Source organism: Andrena cerasifolii, chromosome 2, assembly GCF_050908995.1.
Source record: "Andrena cerasifolii isolate SP2316 chromosome 2, iyAndCera1_principal, whole genome shotgun sequence".
In the NCBI taxonomy this organism is placed as follows: domain Eukaryota; kingdom Metazoa; phylum Arthropoda; class Insecta; order Hymenoptera; family Andrenidae; genus Andrena; species Andrena cerasifolii.
This window is the reverse complement of record NC_135119.1, coordinates 9,633,925-9,651,524: the sequence shown is the minus strand read 5'-3', so window position 1 is coordinate 9,651,524 and position 17,600 is coordinate 9,633,925. Positions and strand designations below refer to the sequence as shown.

The 17,600-nt window shown below is 41.7% G+C and overlaps 1 protein-coding gene across 1 annotated transcript in view; it reads left to right on the top strand.

Moving 5' to 3' along the window:
* The window catches only part of LOC143378718 (tyrosine-protein kinase Dnt), a 135,804-nt gene extending 120,292 nt beyond the window's left edge, over nt 1-15,512 (top strand). Inside the window, exons 6-9 of the mRNA XM_076830645.1 lie at nt 8,542-8,698; nt 9,512-9,779; nt 10,478-10,664; nt 12,753-15,512. Of these exons, the coding sequence (XP_076686760.1) occupies nt 8,542-8,698; nt 9,512-9,779; nt 10,478-10,664; nt 12,753-13,001 (861 nt within the window). The 3' untranslated portion in view covers nt 13,002-15,512. The remainder of the gene's footprint in view (nt 1-8,541; nt 8,699-9,511; nt 9,780-10,477; nt 10,665-12,752) is intronic.
* Nucleotides 15,513-17,600: the final 2,088 nt, after the last annotated feature.

The window sequence follows — 17,600 nt, the reverse complement described above, 5'->3', positions numbered from 1 at the left end:
GGGCGATGTACTTTCGCCCGATAAGAACGGCTCCTTTCAAGCGACTTATCGAAAAATTATGATATCAGTGAGAGGGAAGCCCACGTTTCACGTACGTTCTGCCATTTATACAAACGGTTCCTCGCTGTGGAGTGTAGACACTTTGTCGAAAGACTGACCCAAGAAATAGCCCCTTTTCGGGTCCCACGATTTTGGAACTGAATTTTCTGCCAAATGATAGCTTATGATGAGACATCAATCACTCGAAATTTTCAAGTTGAGGTGACAATTAGTTTCGGAGATATGAGAGGTGAAAGAAGTGAAAATTCATTAACGCGTCAGCCCATACGCTTCGATGTATAAACTTTTATGTCATTCCGATAATTTAAACAATTATTTCCAGGGGTTTTGCTGACTGCTAATAACGGATTTGAACTTAGATTTTCAAAATTCACGAAAAAGAAATCAAGAAATATAAAAATCAATGTTGAATTGGCCATTTGATTCTTTTTTTTCGTGAATTTTGAAAATCTAAGTTCAAATTCGTTATTAGCAGTCAGCAAAACCCCTGGAAATAATTGTTTAAATTATCGGAATGACATAAAAGTCTATACATCGAAGCGTATGGGCAGACGCGTTAAGCCTCCAGTGCATACGCCTGCCTTAAGGCGGGCTCCTGCTTAATTCAGGAGTTGGGCCCCTATAATTTTTTTTCAGAATTTTCATTTACCAGCCTTAAAAGTACTCCCGCACCGCACATATTGGCCTAAGAAACATGTCAATCTGACGTTTCGATTTGACAGAAATCTACTTTGAAGTGCATTTTTGAGCTGAGCACGCTGCGAGAATTATTTGTGAAACTAAAAAAATCAGATAAAATACTTCCCGACACCGTGCAGCTAAAATAAAATGATTGGTAAGCAGTTTGTGTAGTGATATATTGAATGGAATAAAGATTTGAAAATAAAAAATAATTTACACCTGTGAAGTGAGGCTTGGCCGGCAGCCGCCTTAAGGCGGTATCATGTTAGTGGATCGTCCTAAGTTAGTTAGGGTGTTAGTTTATCACCCTAATAATTGATACGTGAAAATTGTACTTGTGCAACTCTTTAGCTCTTTGTTTATGAAATTTGGTACCTATATACATACATATATCATATCATACTAATATAATAAAGCTACAGCATTTGTTTGTATGCTCGCAAAAATCTCACAAAGTATTGAGCAAATCATTACGAAATTTTAACTACAGTGTCCTTGAACATCAGGAAGGGATATAGCCTACATTTTATGACGTCACATATAATTAATCTGCATAAAAAATGGTATGTACATAAAGAAACCATGACTCGGCCGGCTCGCGATGGATAGTACGCGACGCGACCGCCAGGCGGCAACCGGGCCAAGCGCTTCTCGCGCTTCTTCTGTGCTTTGATAAATTTCACAATGCACAATAATGAATAATTCTCTATTATATCATAAATTTATATTTTTTTTAAATGTTTTTCATTAGAAATGAAGTATTTATTTTGTAAAGAAACCGCTACATTTTTTGTACTTGCTACGTGATCCCGCCTTAAGGCGGTGACCCAGACGGCTGCCCTGGGGAGCCCAGACGTCCTCCAAATTGAAAACAGCCATCGGTTTCGGTTTTTTCATCCCCAAATTAGACTAGTCTAATTTTTCCAACTGAGTTAAAAATCTATGCACTAGAGGGTTAATGAATTTTCACTTCTTTCACCTCGCATATCTCAGAAACTAATTGTCACCTCAAGTTGAAAATTTATCGGGATTGAAAGCTCATCATAAGCTATCATTTGGCAGAAAATTCAGTTCCAAAATCGTGGGACCAAAAAGGGGCTAAATTATATATAAATGCTAAATTATTATATAAAATAGAGCTAAAAAGGGCTGAATTATTATATAAAAATAAACCCAAAAAGGCCTCATTTTGGGGTCACTCATTCTAATGCCTATGGTAATTATTAGAATAATTAACATAAATACTGCGTATAATAAAGTTAAGAAGAATAAATAAAATGTTAAATAGTAAATAGCGAAAGTTAGAAATAATAAATCAAAAACTAAGCAACCAAAGTGACAAGTAAACTTAGAAGAAACTATCAGATGGTCGAGAATTTCGCAATATCTGGGAACTCAAATATATTCATTCCCACTCGAAACACTAACACACTTGAACCACCCACGTACTGTACACTCTTCAAACCCAAAACGAAGAACACCTCTCTTAAATAAACCATTAAATTCGTGAATAATGGCGGAGAACAATGCCCTCCTGTCGCGTCAAACAACGTTTAAAAATCTCAAAGACCGGGAACGCAGCATTCCGGAAACATGAAACAGTCAGAATAATAACCCCTCTCGCACTTTTCGCGGGAGTCGTTTCGCTTTTCACGTTCCGCGCACGGATAAAGCGAAAACAAGGAACACGACGGTGGGGGGAGGGTCGGCGGATGGAGGGATAGAACAGAGATCGCGAAAATGTCGAATAAATATGCAATGGGGTTTTAGAAAGAGCAGCCAACCGCGAACTCCATTCGCGCAACGAAGTCTGGCCGGCACTTTCCGCCTCGGAACGAGCGTTTTACATTAATTTCCGCGGGAAAAAGAAACGGGGGAAAGAGAAACACCACCTGTACACCGACATTCAAAGACGGAGTCGCTGGCGAGGAGCGTAGGAAGGTTACACACGCGGTTACCTTTCTTCCCTGGCGGAGCCTTTCGCAACCAGCGACGGCCGAGGGGTGGATGAGGTCGAGGGAAGGTAGAGGGAAGCTGGAAGTGGGTCCTGTGATTGTTCCGGCTTTGATCTTGGATCAATTTACCGGGTATACGCGTATGCTTGAACCCCTCCGTGTCGTCGTCTGAAACGCCACCCTCGCACAGAGGACGCGTGTGCCGCCATGAAGGAACACGAAAGAGGCAAGTATTTGTATGTACCGACGCGTACAAACGCGGCTGTACTCGATAGGCACCGGCCTACGGGCATACAAGGTGTTCGGGAAACATTTCAGCGAATTCTGGTGGCTCATCCCGGTAATTGCGCTGATGACGAACTGTCACGCCGGGTGTTTCGCGATGGGTGGAATGATTAGGTCAGGGAAGTTGTTCCAAGAGCCACGGATTATGTGGAATGGATTAAAGGTTTGTAAATAAGTGTAGGGGGAGTTGAGGCACTTTGATGCAAGGGGCCACGGTGTAGTAGACAGGTGTTCCGACTTGGCACCTCTACCCCGGCGGCATTTTGTCACGATTTCCGGATGCAGGGCCGTTCCTGGGGTTTGGCCGCTTAGGTGCAAAAACAATATTGCCGCCCTTATTAATTCAATATTCTTTAATTAAGAATTTAATACGCAGTGTTTACTTTTATATCTGTACATACATAATTTTAAACAGGTATCATGCAAAAGAGTTTCGATTACACAGTTCGACAAAATTTTACTTTTTTTCGGACTTGTAACATTCAATAGCCGTTTCTTATAGGCTCTCATGCCCTGAAAACGAATCCGCACACCGTTTGCCGCCGTCACCCTCAGTTTTTGAGAAATTCGATTTTGAAAAAAAACTGCATATTTTCAACTTTGAACATCTTTTGCGTGGAAACGGTAATACGTATTCGGTTGCTGTTGCTGTCGAACTGTTACCAATCCTCCGTTGCCAATTTTATTATAACTAAAAATTTTAACGCGTGTTTAACAATCACTGACACAGCATTCTGACTATCCACTTCGAAGTATTCGAAAAATTCAATTATTTCATTTGATCTGTACATTAGGGTTGTAATTCGGAATTATTGCATTGGGAGGTATACATTACCGTGATATCGTTTTATCAGTATATTCACAGAAATATTTCTGGAACACCCTGTACATTTACACGTAACCACGAGTTTTGGGAGGAACTTGTCTATCGCTTCTCCACCGTTTCTTCTCTCTTGCTCGTTCGAGCGTTCTCTTGAAACCCATCCAGTCATGTAATCTAGCAACGTCTTACCCCCCCTGTAAAACGATACGCTTGAGATCCCAGTGCTGAAGAAGTCATTACTGTCCCTGTCTATTGGACATCTTCGGTACGAGAATAAACGCGTTTTTCTTCGGATTTTCCCGATAGACGCTCGCCAGCTCTCTGCCGAAGAAAGATAAGAAAGTAGTCAGCCGGTAGATTCGAACGGTTAAAGCAACTCTGTATTCTTCCCAGCGTAGCAGCCCTACTCTATTTAATATTTGCATTTTAGTTGCTAATTTCAGTTATCGAGTGGAAAATTTCCACAGAATAAGAGGTCCTTTACGATCTTCTTCTTACGTAAATCCCGAGGCATTAATTAACCCCCATAATGCATACACAGAAGAAACGGAAAATTTTAAATGTTGAAAATTCTGATCCTCTCCTTGTTTCGTTGCAAAAATTGTAAACTATTTTCCACGAAGAACTGAATCATTTACTTCGAGGAATTTTGATTTCACATTTGCTAAGATAACTGCTATAAAGTTGCAGATAATGAGATATGAAACAATAGTAAAGCACAGTAAACATTTTATGATCAATAATATTATTCCACGTTCCTTTCTTCAATAAAAATTCATTAAACTCCACAAGATATCCGATATACTAGATCTCTAAAAAAAAAACATATAGGTATAGAGAGAAATTGAAATCATAATTATAAAGTGCTTAATAAGATTTGGGATTTAATAGCTTCATTTTTTTATTTCTATCCGGGTCTGTCGGGCATCTCTCTCGCCATTTTCAGAAGAAAAATATATTGAATTGATAATTAGACTGTAACGTGCTCAGCGTTTGAATCCAAAGCTGTTAAACGCTCAGGAATTGGTCGCTCAAGCCGATTCTTCGGTTTTAATTAATTCTCGCCACTGCGATGTCGTCTCCCGTCGCGCGGCCGGCACTTTAAATCGAGTTAAATCGAAACCTGTATTATTAATTCCCCGAACCGAATTGAAAGTTACCGCGCCGCCGACGGCGCGGCGAAGCCCTGGGTGTCCTGAAAATGAAGCTTTTAAAGTGCCTTCCATGGAAAACAAACGGCGATGTTTGACGAGGCCCTCTCGCCAAATAAATCGAATTGCTGCTCCGTGCGCATCCGGCAAAAAGTTCGCCCAAGGCACCGTTAAATCAATAGCTCGATTGTGATTGTATAAAAGCGATTCGTCAGTCCACATTCATTACAACAAAAACACTCGCCGGTTTAATTTCACCCCCCCCCCCCACCCCACACCCCACACCCTCCCTCCTCCCCCTTCATTTGCCACAGCAATTACGAATTTGTTTTCCTTTTTTTGCTGCCGAGTAATAGCAACACTTGTTGTTAATTATGCAGCGAACGTTGGATTCGAGTGTCGGAGAGTTTTATATCGTCCTTTCTCGATTGAACGTATCGGTGCACTGAAATCAATCGCAACGAATAAACAGTGGGCAAATGGCATTGGTCAACGTTGTAGCGTATTTATCGTGCATTGTTGAAAATGCCAACTTCTCTGATATCACTTTTATTTAGTTTTCTGCCCGCACTATGTAACAGTTGCATCGTCCTCTGGTGGCATTTTGCAACGTTAGGCCGTAAAGTAGTGTGATTTAAAGATAGTTTTGTAATCAGGCTAACGGAGGGCAGCATTGTGCAGAAATTAGAGAATGTGTTAAAGTAGCATACGCAAAATTACACATTGATTGTGGTACCTGTATAGGTCGTAATTAGTATTTAAGGAGATACTTATAATTAATGTTGCCAATTTTGACCGATTTAAATGAAATTTCATCTGCGGAACTCACAATTCTATTGGCGTGTTTCTCTTTTAATTTTATGCAGGTACTCGCAATCAGTGATGTTCAAACTTCGAAGCTAATTCTTTTGTTCAGACGTAAAATCATTTTTGCGATGCGAAGGATTATCTTATATAAATACTTATTTTGTATTTTCCAATGTGATATCCTATGTCTTATTATTGTTATTATATTCTCTGACGTCAATTTTGGATGAAACTTTTACACAAAACACCTCTTACAAAAATATTCCATGTGTATCATGTTTTAGTTGTTAACGCCCATACCGAGGGTGTGAAAGCAGGCCTCAAATTTCCTGCGGAAAAACGTGTTCTGTATAATATTTCAGAAACTGTTAGATCTAGGAAAACAGTTTATACACAACACTTGTGTATTTTGGAAAGACAAAAATTCAGCTACGTTAATGTATTAAGAATGAATAAATCTGTGTCCATTGTTCTTGCATGATATTGATGTATTCTCGTGTAGCATAAATGTGTGTAAGGTACAGGCCAAAATATGATGGTCATAACATGTCGACAAGCAACCGTGATTCAATTGGTAAATAAGTCAAACTACGTGACAGATGAATCAATAATTTACGATCAGCTTACAAATATTAATAGAATAACATAAGCAAATTCATACTTACAAGGGGAGGACACCATGTGGTAGACACCGATTTTGGTGAGCCTTGGCACGATGGATCCATGTCGAAAATAAGTAAATAGGTGTCCGAGCGTTTCAGCCAATAGGCCTTAATAATATAGATACTTACATGTAAATTATTAAAAATCTCATAGTGGTCGTGGGGTTTTAGTGGGTAAAAATCCCACACTACCTTGGCGCCCCAGGGGAATTCCCTTCTGATGGCTTCGGGGTGCCTGATGAAGATGTCTCCACGTTAAAAAAAATTATAAATTTTTTTATAAATTATTTTCTTTTATAATTTTTTTTTAACTTGGGGAAATCTTCAAAAGGCACCCCGACCCCTTCAGAGGGGAATCCCCCGGGGACGCCACGGTAGTGTGGGATTTTTACCCACTAAAACCCCACGGCCACTATGAAATTTGTCATCGTCCGCCGTTGCCATGGCGCAAAGACGCCGCCGAGTCAAAGCAGCGCTGTCCAAGATCGTTCTCGCGGGAGCTTGGGGTTCTCCCACTCTCGTCCGCGTTGCCAGGGATACCGCGCGACGCTAACCACGAAGACGCTAGCCGGGCAAGCCCGTCATGGCAGCCTTCGTAGCGTCGCGCGGTCTCCTTGACAACGGAAGGCACGCTGTGCGGGAGAATGATTGGAAGGGGAAGCAGGCGCGTGAGGGGCCCCTACGCTGGACAGCGCTGCCCTAATTAATCACATGGATGCTTAAAATGAAATGTTCCCTCGTATTTATTACCCCAGTTTGCAATATTTAGCACGTTCCTTTGCGATTCACCGCGTCATAGAAACCACTAAGCATTAATAATAACAAAATATATTAATTAGAAACACTACAGTGTAGTGCTCCCGTTTCAACTACGTTGAAAGCACCATTACCAAAATTATCGCACCACGTCCGTCTACGTTTATCACCACATCTCCGCGATTATCAATGAAACAAAGGTTCGATATCCGTGTCTATTTATTTTGATAAGCTTATTCCGTGCCGCTATCCCCGTGCCGGGGCTTTATTCGTCGCTCGTTGATCTCGAATCGTCTCATCGCGTTTTTCATTAGCAAACGAAAAAACAGGCGAATAAAAGGGGGAGCAGAGAGAAGGATCCGCCGACAATAAAGCAAGAAAGAGTCGAAACGAAATACACGGGCGGAGGAAAAATAAAATCGACGAGCGTAGGCATGAAAACCACGCGACAAACAGGGAAAGAACGAGCAGCACGGCTTGAAAGCAGAGCTTTTTTCCACAGGGAAGTTACAGCTACCGCGTCGACACCAGGCTCGGTAATAATTACAGACCGCCGATAAGCCGTGGTATTATATAGTCTCTCGCATTCTCACCGAACCGGGTGCACCCATGAGTTTCATCGAATGATGATCCTGCCACGAGTCCCGCCTTCGCCTCCAGTCCTCCCTCCTTCACGCTCATCCCCCTGCATCCCCGTGCCCTGACTCTCTGTCATCGTACCTTTCCCGAATCCAATACATCGTCCAGTAATTTCCCCCCCTCATCCCCTTGTATTAATGCGTTTCGAGCTGGTTTCCGTCGGCTTCTACCTCTTTTTTCCTTGCCATTGCCGCGCACACGCGTCTCCGCGCCGCTCGGAACACAAGCGTAACCGCGCGTAAGCGTAGCCGCGTGCAAATGGAATGGGAGGAGCTGGAAGCAAAACTCCGGAAAATTGAAATTAATGAATAACCTGGCCTCGCTCCACCCTCGCCCCTCGTCCTTCCCTCTGCTACGAAGCCCTCCTCGGGGCTACGCAACGCAGGGCCAGCGGGAAACTGTCGCAGAACAAAGGGGGGACGCACTGCCTACGGTGGCCGGGGATGAGGCACGACAACGCGCGGACCGAGGAGCAGCGTCCTTCCTTTTCCCTTTCTTGCTCCCTCTGTCCTTCGGGGACTTCCCGGCCTCCTTCGTGTCCTGTTACAGGCGACAAATGCTTTTTTAATGAATACCTCCCGCAAAGGGATTTTGTTCTGCGATGAATTATGCGGACCGAGTGTGACGATCGACAGTCGGGTGGTTGCAAATTGTTTAGGAATGTCTTTGGTATCTATGCGAGCCCACATTAATGTCGCACTGTTATGCCTGTTAATTTACAGTCGACTGATCCTTGCGAGAAGGCCAGGGCGCTGGCTGTGTCGAGGTCCGCATTATACTGTCGCAACCTTGTGCAGGAGGGCACATTCGGGCGCGTCTACAAGGGCACGTTGGAGCTGGCTGGTCGCGAGCAGGAAGTCATCATAAAGACAGTTACAGGTATTTCAATGCTATCGCTGGGTATTAATAGGTTTCTAAGGGGGTTCCAACCGGGAAATTGCGGGGTGTTCCTGAAACGTGGTGTTTGGCTTCGAGAAGGGTGTTTCGGTAATTTTAATCATGAGACGACACAAAGTGGTCTGACAGTACCTAATACCGACAAAAGGATCGCATAGTGCTTACAAATGTAAATGGAAACACTTACTTAACACTTTTAGTGGAGCCGACGCGTTGTGTTTCCTCTTAATTCACACTAATTTTATTGCTCTCTACGCACACATACGTTTAATAAATCAACTGCTTTAAAAAGCTTGTACATCATTCGCTGTAATGACAATTAACGAAATGGAACCATAACGTTTTACACCATATTTCGGAAACACCCAACATGCCAAAATGTTGAATGTGTATATTTAATATCGATACAGAATTCACATGTATTCCCTGTGATTTTCATTAATTATACTAAATGTTACCTCAGCATTACTCGAATATATACGTGTTTATTTGAATTCGAATTCGAGGACATATAAATTGAAGTTTCCTACGCTAACGGCGCGCGATAAACTAGAGAATCTCATACCTACCACTGGTTCCCACAACAACAACAAAAAATTCAGAAAATCATTCTAAAAACAGCATGAACTTACGCGTGAAATACTTTCTGACTAACAAAAAAGAAAGTCACTTATGAATTTTACATTTATTATAAACTGCAAATACTGAAGGAATCGTGTCGTTGAGTTCGCGGTTCTACGCGTTCGAGGAATGAAAAGTACGCCACAAACTAACGCGAAAGGTTTGAAATTTTAGAAGTGGCATCGGCTTATCAGGCCTCTTTGCTGGTGGTGGAGGGCTCGCAGCTGGCAGGATTAGTGCATGCAAACATAGCTTCGCTTGCAGCCGCTTGCCTGGATAGTTCTTGCCCATTGTTGGCGTACACGAGTACGCCTGGCGAGATGAATTTAAAGTTATACCTTACCGACGGGAACCATCATCCTGTGACCAGGGACCTCGTGCACGTTGGGGCACAGGTCGCTAGAGCAGGGGCATTCATGCACGGTCGGGGACTCCTACACAGGTGATTATATTCAGTGCATTCGATTCCCCTATTAATTGGACTGCTTCTTACAGAAAGACATCAATTTACAGAATCCTGCTCAGTCCGGAAAAGTGTATATACCTCTCCATAGGAGACAGAAACGCCTTGCTTGATCCAAAAAGAATTTTCTTAACACAAACACTTTCTATAAGAAGCGTTCCAATTACCCAAAAATTATTTTTGTGGTCCTATAAACTCATATTGCATTGTTTGCAAATTTAAGAAATAATATTAGCAAAATTTAAGCTTCTTCGAAATTCTAAATTATATTTGGGGGTTGCTTATGACTTATTAAAATGACGAATTTCTGCGTGTAACGTACAGGCGCTCTAATATTTTTTAAAAGAGGCATTTTTTTTAAATATCAGTAATCACTAGTACGAATTGAATTGTGGTTTTCCGAGCTTAAACGGTAACTCCACGGTGAAATATCTTTTTGGTATTATCATCTTGTCTTTCCTAGGGCGAGACTTAAAATTCGTGAGTCTATAAATATTCCTGAAATTTTTTGGAAAATTCTAAAGCATGGAATATAACTTACAAATACTTATACAATTTTTCATAGAATTGTAAGCTGTATAATACATGCAAAATTATAAATTTTTATAAAATTCTACAGCATGCAAGAAGTCTAGAAATATTTACGAAATTCTGCAACGAACCGCTCACGCTTTCAGAGACATTGCTGCCCGGAACTGCCTGATCGAGCCAAGCAGTCTTCGCGTCCGATTAGCTGACACTGCTTTGGCGCGAGATCTCTTCCCTCAGGATTACCATTGTCTCGGCGATAACGAGAACCGACCCATTCGTTGGATGGCCTTGGAGACTCTCCAGCACACTCAGTATAGCACGGCAACGGACGTGGTACGCCCATAATTTCTTTTGAATGCCAATAAAATTTTGACACTGCGCTATCTGCTGCAGACAACGGGCAAGCGGATTCTATTTCCAATAAAGCTTCGCGACGAACGACACTATATTCTAATAAACCGCTTTCCGGCTCGTCGTGTTTTAAAACACAGCACATTTATCACCATTTTACTAAGCTGTGCTCACCGATACGCGAAGGCTGCGCGAACATTCGATACATCTTTGTAGGGTCACAACTTGAATGTCATAATCCAAGACACGGTCCCCATTGCCTTTCAGTGCTCTGACACTTTGATACTTTCAAAACTCGACTATAAATCATCGGGTGCGAGAAATAGAGGCGGTTGGTGTCAATATTTAATGTTCTATAATGGTTGACAGAATTACAGTTCGGTGAACTTTGAAGACGTCAGTTGGATGGAAGAAGGCCCAACAATTAGTTTCCCCGGATTTGTCCTCTTTTTTAGGGAGTCCGGGGGGACTTTCTGTAGCGATCCGGGGTTTTCGATGCTGCTTGCTCAAAAAGTCATAAATATTTTATCTTTATTACAGATAATTTTTACAGAAATTTTTGTCTTGGGATATCTTACCTAATATAATGGTTAAAAATGTCCGGGTTTCAAGTGCAAATGGCCGGGGTTTTAGTGTTCTTTGTCCTAGATTAGTGATTTTACGGTTGGCAACCCCTACACTGTTGCCTCCCGAGACACGCTATGAAAAACAGCATTTCCATGACACGAGGTTCTGTGGCGTGCACCACAGCGCCACTGAGCGCCATGCGGCTCTGCTCGTTATGTCATTAATCGACTCGTTTCAATTTCTCACTTCTGCTCTATAAACAAAATTTCTTCGACTTTTACGTTCATAATAATGCTAATGTATAAATGATACTAATGCGAATCAACTACAAATAAATAACGCTGTAATAGGTAGAAATTCTGGTGAAAGTTTCTAAGATTCTTATACTCTTTTTTTTTTAAAAGGGGGAAATAATTAAGTAGTCTGAACTACCGCGGTAGGTTTTCTATCAATAATTCTTCTATCATTTTTCATCGAAGATCTGAAGTTCCATGGTAGCAGAGAACGCTTCAAGTAGAAATCCAATAATATTTACGTAACCGAAGATTTTAAAATAAAGCGTATCCTACAGTACTGACAAATTGTATGGTGCATTTGTAGTATCATGCGATCAAGTTCAACCACTATTACTTATGCCACGGCCGTCTGTAGTACAGGCCGGTACATAGTGAATTTGGCAACACTGTCATCAGTCCTATTTGAATTTTTCCGAAGCCTTTCAAGCGTTGTATCACGGTTGGCTCTGGTACCGGTCGGAACATAGTCATCGAACTGACGGTTGTTCGAAATGCGGTGTTGCAACATCGTAGTGTCCGTCCTGTACTACAGATGGCCGTGCTTATGCTCGTATATAAAATAGTATCGGGAAGACTAAACACATATCTTACATTTTATTAATAAATAAATTGTTGAAAATGGTGACCTCGCTGTTGAATGAATAATTGTAGGTACAGTACGCACTCGTTATAAGCCCGACGAACGGGGCTGGCGGCGGGCGTACGGCGCGTTGTGGACACTATTCCGCGCGGCCAATGGCGCGAGTAAGAAAACCCTGGGGCGAGCGAGAGGAAACGAAAGAGCCTCTCGCTCGTTCTCGGGTTCTCTCACTCCCGTCCGATAGTCGCCGGGCGTACAACGCACGGTAGAAACGAGCTTATAACGAGTGCGTACTGTACTTTGCTACTCTCCAACGCAAGGACTCACGAAATACCTACTGCTAACGTGGAATCTGCTTTTAATCGTTCAAAAGTGCGAATAACTTTTCCTTTCAATTAATCAAGATTAATCATTTTTAACGTAAATCAACGCATGAGCAAATGTAGACTTAACTAACGATGCATGCGCACCTACTCCGTGACATTTCGATGATGACGTTTTTCTCGTCACCTCCAAGAAATTTGTTATTTAATATTCCAAGGAGGAACCACCTTGGGTCTCCTTGTGCATACCGCGTTTTTCGCTCCACTCTGCATAAGCACCCATTTTCCAATTTTTCTTTTCTAGTGGTCATTCGGGGTGTTCCTGTGGGAGTTGGCAACCCTTGGCCAGCAACCGTACGTCGAAGTGGACCCGTTCGAAATGATGGCGTGTCTTAGGGATGGCTATCGACTAGCCCAACCGAGGCCCTGTCCAGACGAACTTTTCGCCGTGATGGCTGTCTGCTGGCTAGGCCTTTCCAGGGATCGACCGACCATGCCGCTGCTGCTCGCCTATTTGCAGGACTTTCACGACGCCCTCGGCGGTTTCATTTAAAACATTCGTACTTGAACGTTTCGCGATGTTCCTGGAGACAACCATGCTCAAACGACACGTTTGAGAAACGTCGCGAAAATTTCCTTTGGGCGTCTATCACGCCAGGGGGGAAGTTTCTACGTCACGTGAACGCGAGATGGAGCCTCGTTCAGAGAGATTCACGGTGAGGGTATACAACAAAGACGAAACTTCTCAAAGTACGAGTACGTTCCAATACCCAGCAGTTTCGCGATCAAAACGAAGGAGGAAATCAAAACGAAACAGGAAAATCAAACCGTTTGGACTTGATCACTGCCCATTTGCGACTATTGTTTTATCGACGACAGTACTCGACACCCTCTTGGGCCCAGATCGGAAGGGTGCGTTATTTTCGAAATTCCGTTCCGAGGATGTCGAAGGATCAAAAAAAAAAAAGAGATCGTTGACCGAGCGCCCACGCCATTTCGCGGATCGAAATGATTCGATCCTCTATGAACCAGCGGGCAACGGTCCGATCGGAGATGAAAAGATCGGCGAATACATCCGTCCATAGCAGCTAAAACGATAATTAAAAAAGGGAAACGCAGTTGAGACGCACAACATTTTTCTATAGCGTGACAGATACGGCATAGCAGCAGAAAACGCAGCTGGCTTCATAACCGCCGCCAATCTTCGTGCGCGTCGCATCATCGTCACGCAGGCGCACCGCGACAATTTGTCTTTCACTCATCGTCGGACTCTTCTTTTTCCGATCTAAGAAATTTTCCACTGTCTCGAAACGCGTTTCGACGAGCCACAATGATTCTCAGCCCACTACCACGCGATCCTTCTCGCGAAGCTTTCGCAAGAGCTCGAAGATCTTGTTATCGCGCGTATTCTAGCTTATAAGGGTTTCGCCGAAAACTTTTATAATCAAAAGCGTGCCACAACGTCTGCAAACTTTAGAACCGCTGAGCCAGGTTCGCTATTAGTTGCAATTTGCAACGTATGTTTGGCTATTAAATGTAAATAGAAATTCTCCTTCCAGCGGGTACCATACAGAGCTTTGCGTTGCTCCGCTGACTCCATTGAGAATGGAGTTCTTTCGCTGTGGGTTAACACTTCGACATGTGGCACAGTGCGGCGGGTATACATATGGGCGTTCGGGACAAAACTCATCACTTCTGAACTAACCAGTTTTCGACCTAAGTACCCTAATAATTTTTTAACGAGAATAACAAGATGCAGCGATTGGTGTATACAAAAATATACAGTTCCATTTAAAAAAATGAGGTGATCTTATTTTTTGATTGAATAGAAAGTTTTTTATCGATATTTACTTTTGTAATTTGTTACCAACTGAATACTGGCTAACGTTTATTGGAAACATTTTTTAGTCAAATTATTTGTATCACGTTTATCGCTTTTCATTGCTATTTTAAAACTGAAAACAGCATCCAGCATGGAAACGTCGTGATAGATATCATATAAATAATTGGAAAAAGCAGATCGGAGGCTTGGAACTTCCATTCTTTTGTCTCTTGATGCAGAACAAAACCACTTTTCAAAAATTTCTTGGTGTCCTCGTTGAACGAATGGATTTCCATAACAAAAAGATAAATAACATTCAGTGCGGCAGTTTGTAGCAGAAAAAAATGATGTGGCAATGTGATACGATAGCTTCTTTATACAGAAGAATAAAACTTACAGGATGGTTTGAACCGTTCTTTCTGAAATTCCTTTTTTTTTAAGTTTTTTTTTTAATTGGAAATTAAAATTATACATGCCTCTATTCAAATTATTCATATTCAAGGTATAACAAATACTATTTTAAAAAAAAATCAGAAACAAGAACGAATAATGCACGAGGACGCTGATATTTTAGTTTTTCGGTTATAAGAAACATATGATAATTATTGATACTCTATTGGTTTATTGGGATAGTATATTTTACATTCATATTCCTTATTTGCGGATTAATGGTTATATAGGATAGTTAGTTAAAAATTGAACATTTACTATTTCGATTTTTGTCCATTACGTGCCGCACTGTGCGTTGGCCTGATTACAGTCATAATCTGATAGAGAATGCAAAATGAAACTTAAAAACTTGAAGCACAATTTCTGGTACAATTGTTTCTCAAGGATTTACTACACTGAGAACTAACTATTTGTAATGACTGTCGAACGAATCAGTAGCTAAAAATTATCAGAGTAATCAACGCTCAAACAGGTTCAATGTTTACTATTAATGCTCCATTCAAAGGCCCGTGTTTGCGCCAATTCTTTGAATTTGGACACAGTGTTTTAAAGGTGTGTTTTCGAAACCTTAAATCTTCCGAGACCTTTTACGTGGAAGTTACAGAACTTAAAGATTGGATTTGAGGTTACGTGGTACCTTCGTACGAACACCTAGCGACACCACCTTAAGCTGCTTCCACATTTCTTACCGCACCGCGCTCTGTTACTTTATTTAGTGGTAACGAGGGCAAACCTCTTACAGGATCCGTAAAAATTCGAGATTTTCATACAAAAATTAAGATGTCGCCGGATTTTGGTAGCGCACCATCATTGTTTGTGCGCTACTAAAATCCGGTGACTTCTTAATTTTTTTTATGAAAGTCTCGGATTTTTACGGACCCTATAAGAGGTTTGCCCCGAAATGGCACATGTTTTACACATCCTGTAATTTTTTCCAAGTCGATTTGAACCTCAATTGGTTCGCAATCAGGAAAAAATGAAGAGAAAAAAATATTCGAGAGAAACGCGTTTAACGTTTCTGGGCAAAGGCGACGCTATAGGTTGCCGCTTGACGTTTTTAGCTGCCAAATCTGCAATTTTGCGAATTTTACTATAAACCAAGCGGCATTTTATTCAGAAAAGATAGTACTTCTGGAAAATGCAATAACAAATCGATTTTTCGAAGTTTTAGAAAGGCTATAAGTGTTCAAGAACGACTGGCAGTAACGTCGCGGTGTAAGTGCGGTGCGGTAACAAATGTGGACCCGGCTTTAAATGTTGGATCGCTGATTCCGATGAAACCACGACGCTGCTCGAGAAGGCGCCACGTGCTTCTCTCATCACCTAACCGCGCTAAGATGCGACCATGGTTGTTTATTGACAATTGCGAAAGTTACAGATAATCGTGATCGAAGCGATGCGATGGAGCGAGCAAAAGCAAAGCTTTGAAACACATAAAAATCTTATTGTCGTGCTTGACCTTCGGCAGATCTCTACTGTTGCGTAAATGGGCGGTCAAACTGTACGTACTTGTAGTTATGTATCCATTAGCCACACCTCGCAAGTCACTTCAAATATCCACATCTCGCGTCGGGTTGCACGAATTATGCAGGATGTCTAGGAGGTTCGCGACGTCAGTGTCGTAGTTTTTGTTAAGCAATTAACCCCTTGCTATTCAGTACACTCTTCCTTCTACATACTAGGGCTGGGGCTGTGCATCGAATTTTTCTTTATTCGAATACTCGACTAGTGCGAGTGTTTGAGTATGCGTCAAATAAAATTCGAATATTGTCATGTTTGAATGAAACTGGAATATTGTGGTATTCAAATAGAATTCGAACTGAAGGGAAATCAAATTTGAATGCTGTATCATTCAAATATTAAATCCGAATATTGTTGTATTAAATTCTAATGAGGCCCTGGTACCTATTTGAATATTTGAGCTATAGCGAATATTGGAGCACTTTAAAGAAATTTCTTTCCCTTCAGGCCAACGTAAATTTATAGAGCACTAAAAATATTAGAAACATATTCGTTGCATTTCTGTTAATGAACGACTGTATAAAGTATGAAGTGCGCTGGCCATAATAGTAGCTATTCCTCTAACTATATAATCCCAAACTATTTGTCGACTCAAAAATTTTTTACATCAACTATGCTCAGTTTCAAATGTAGAATTGTATCATTTGAATACCGCAATATTCGTAGCATTCGAGTAGGTACTTAGGAAACAGCCGAAATACTGAATTACTCGAACAGTCCCGAGCCCCACATCCTCGTAGTTGGACAAATCGTTCTTCAAATTTTACGCGGAATTCACTATCGTTATTAGCGGAGCGCCGCTTTCCTTATAAATCAATTTCAACAAACTGTGTTCGCTCAATCGTAAAGCATCCGTGCTGTTGAATGCAAGCTGGGGATCGTACAGGACTAATGGAATGTAAGAATTCAAATTATGCCGTTCAGAGGCATACGTATTTGAAATATAGGATACCTTTTAAATTCCGCGCTACGTGTGAATCGAAATCTAACCGGTCTAATATAACCTTGTAAGCTTGGGACAAATTAATATTCATTGACTTGCGCCTGATGAATTTAACGGCTCATTCTGGAGAAGGAAAGGGCATGCCTACTCGTGAGAGTGAATGTAATTTTTCAACTGACGTTTCCAATCGCAAAGCTCGATGATATCGAATATTAATTATTCCAACCTGCATTTATTTCACGCAAGCGATGTGCTGTATTTGAAATGTATTCTACACCTACCTTGCTAAGTGCCGAGCACCGCGAAACACCACGGGCGGCATTCGATCTGACCGTCGATCCCGCATCGGAAAGAAGAAAGGTGCATTTTATTGCGTGCACGGAGAAAGAAAGTTGTTTAATTTCTCTGGGACTCCG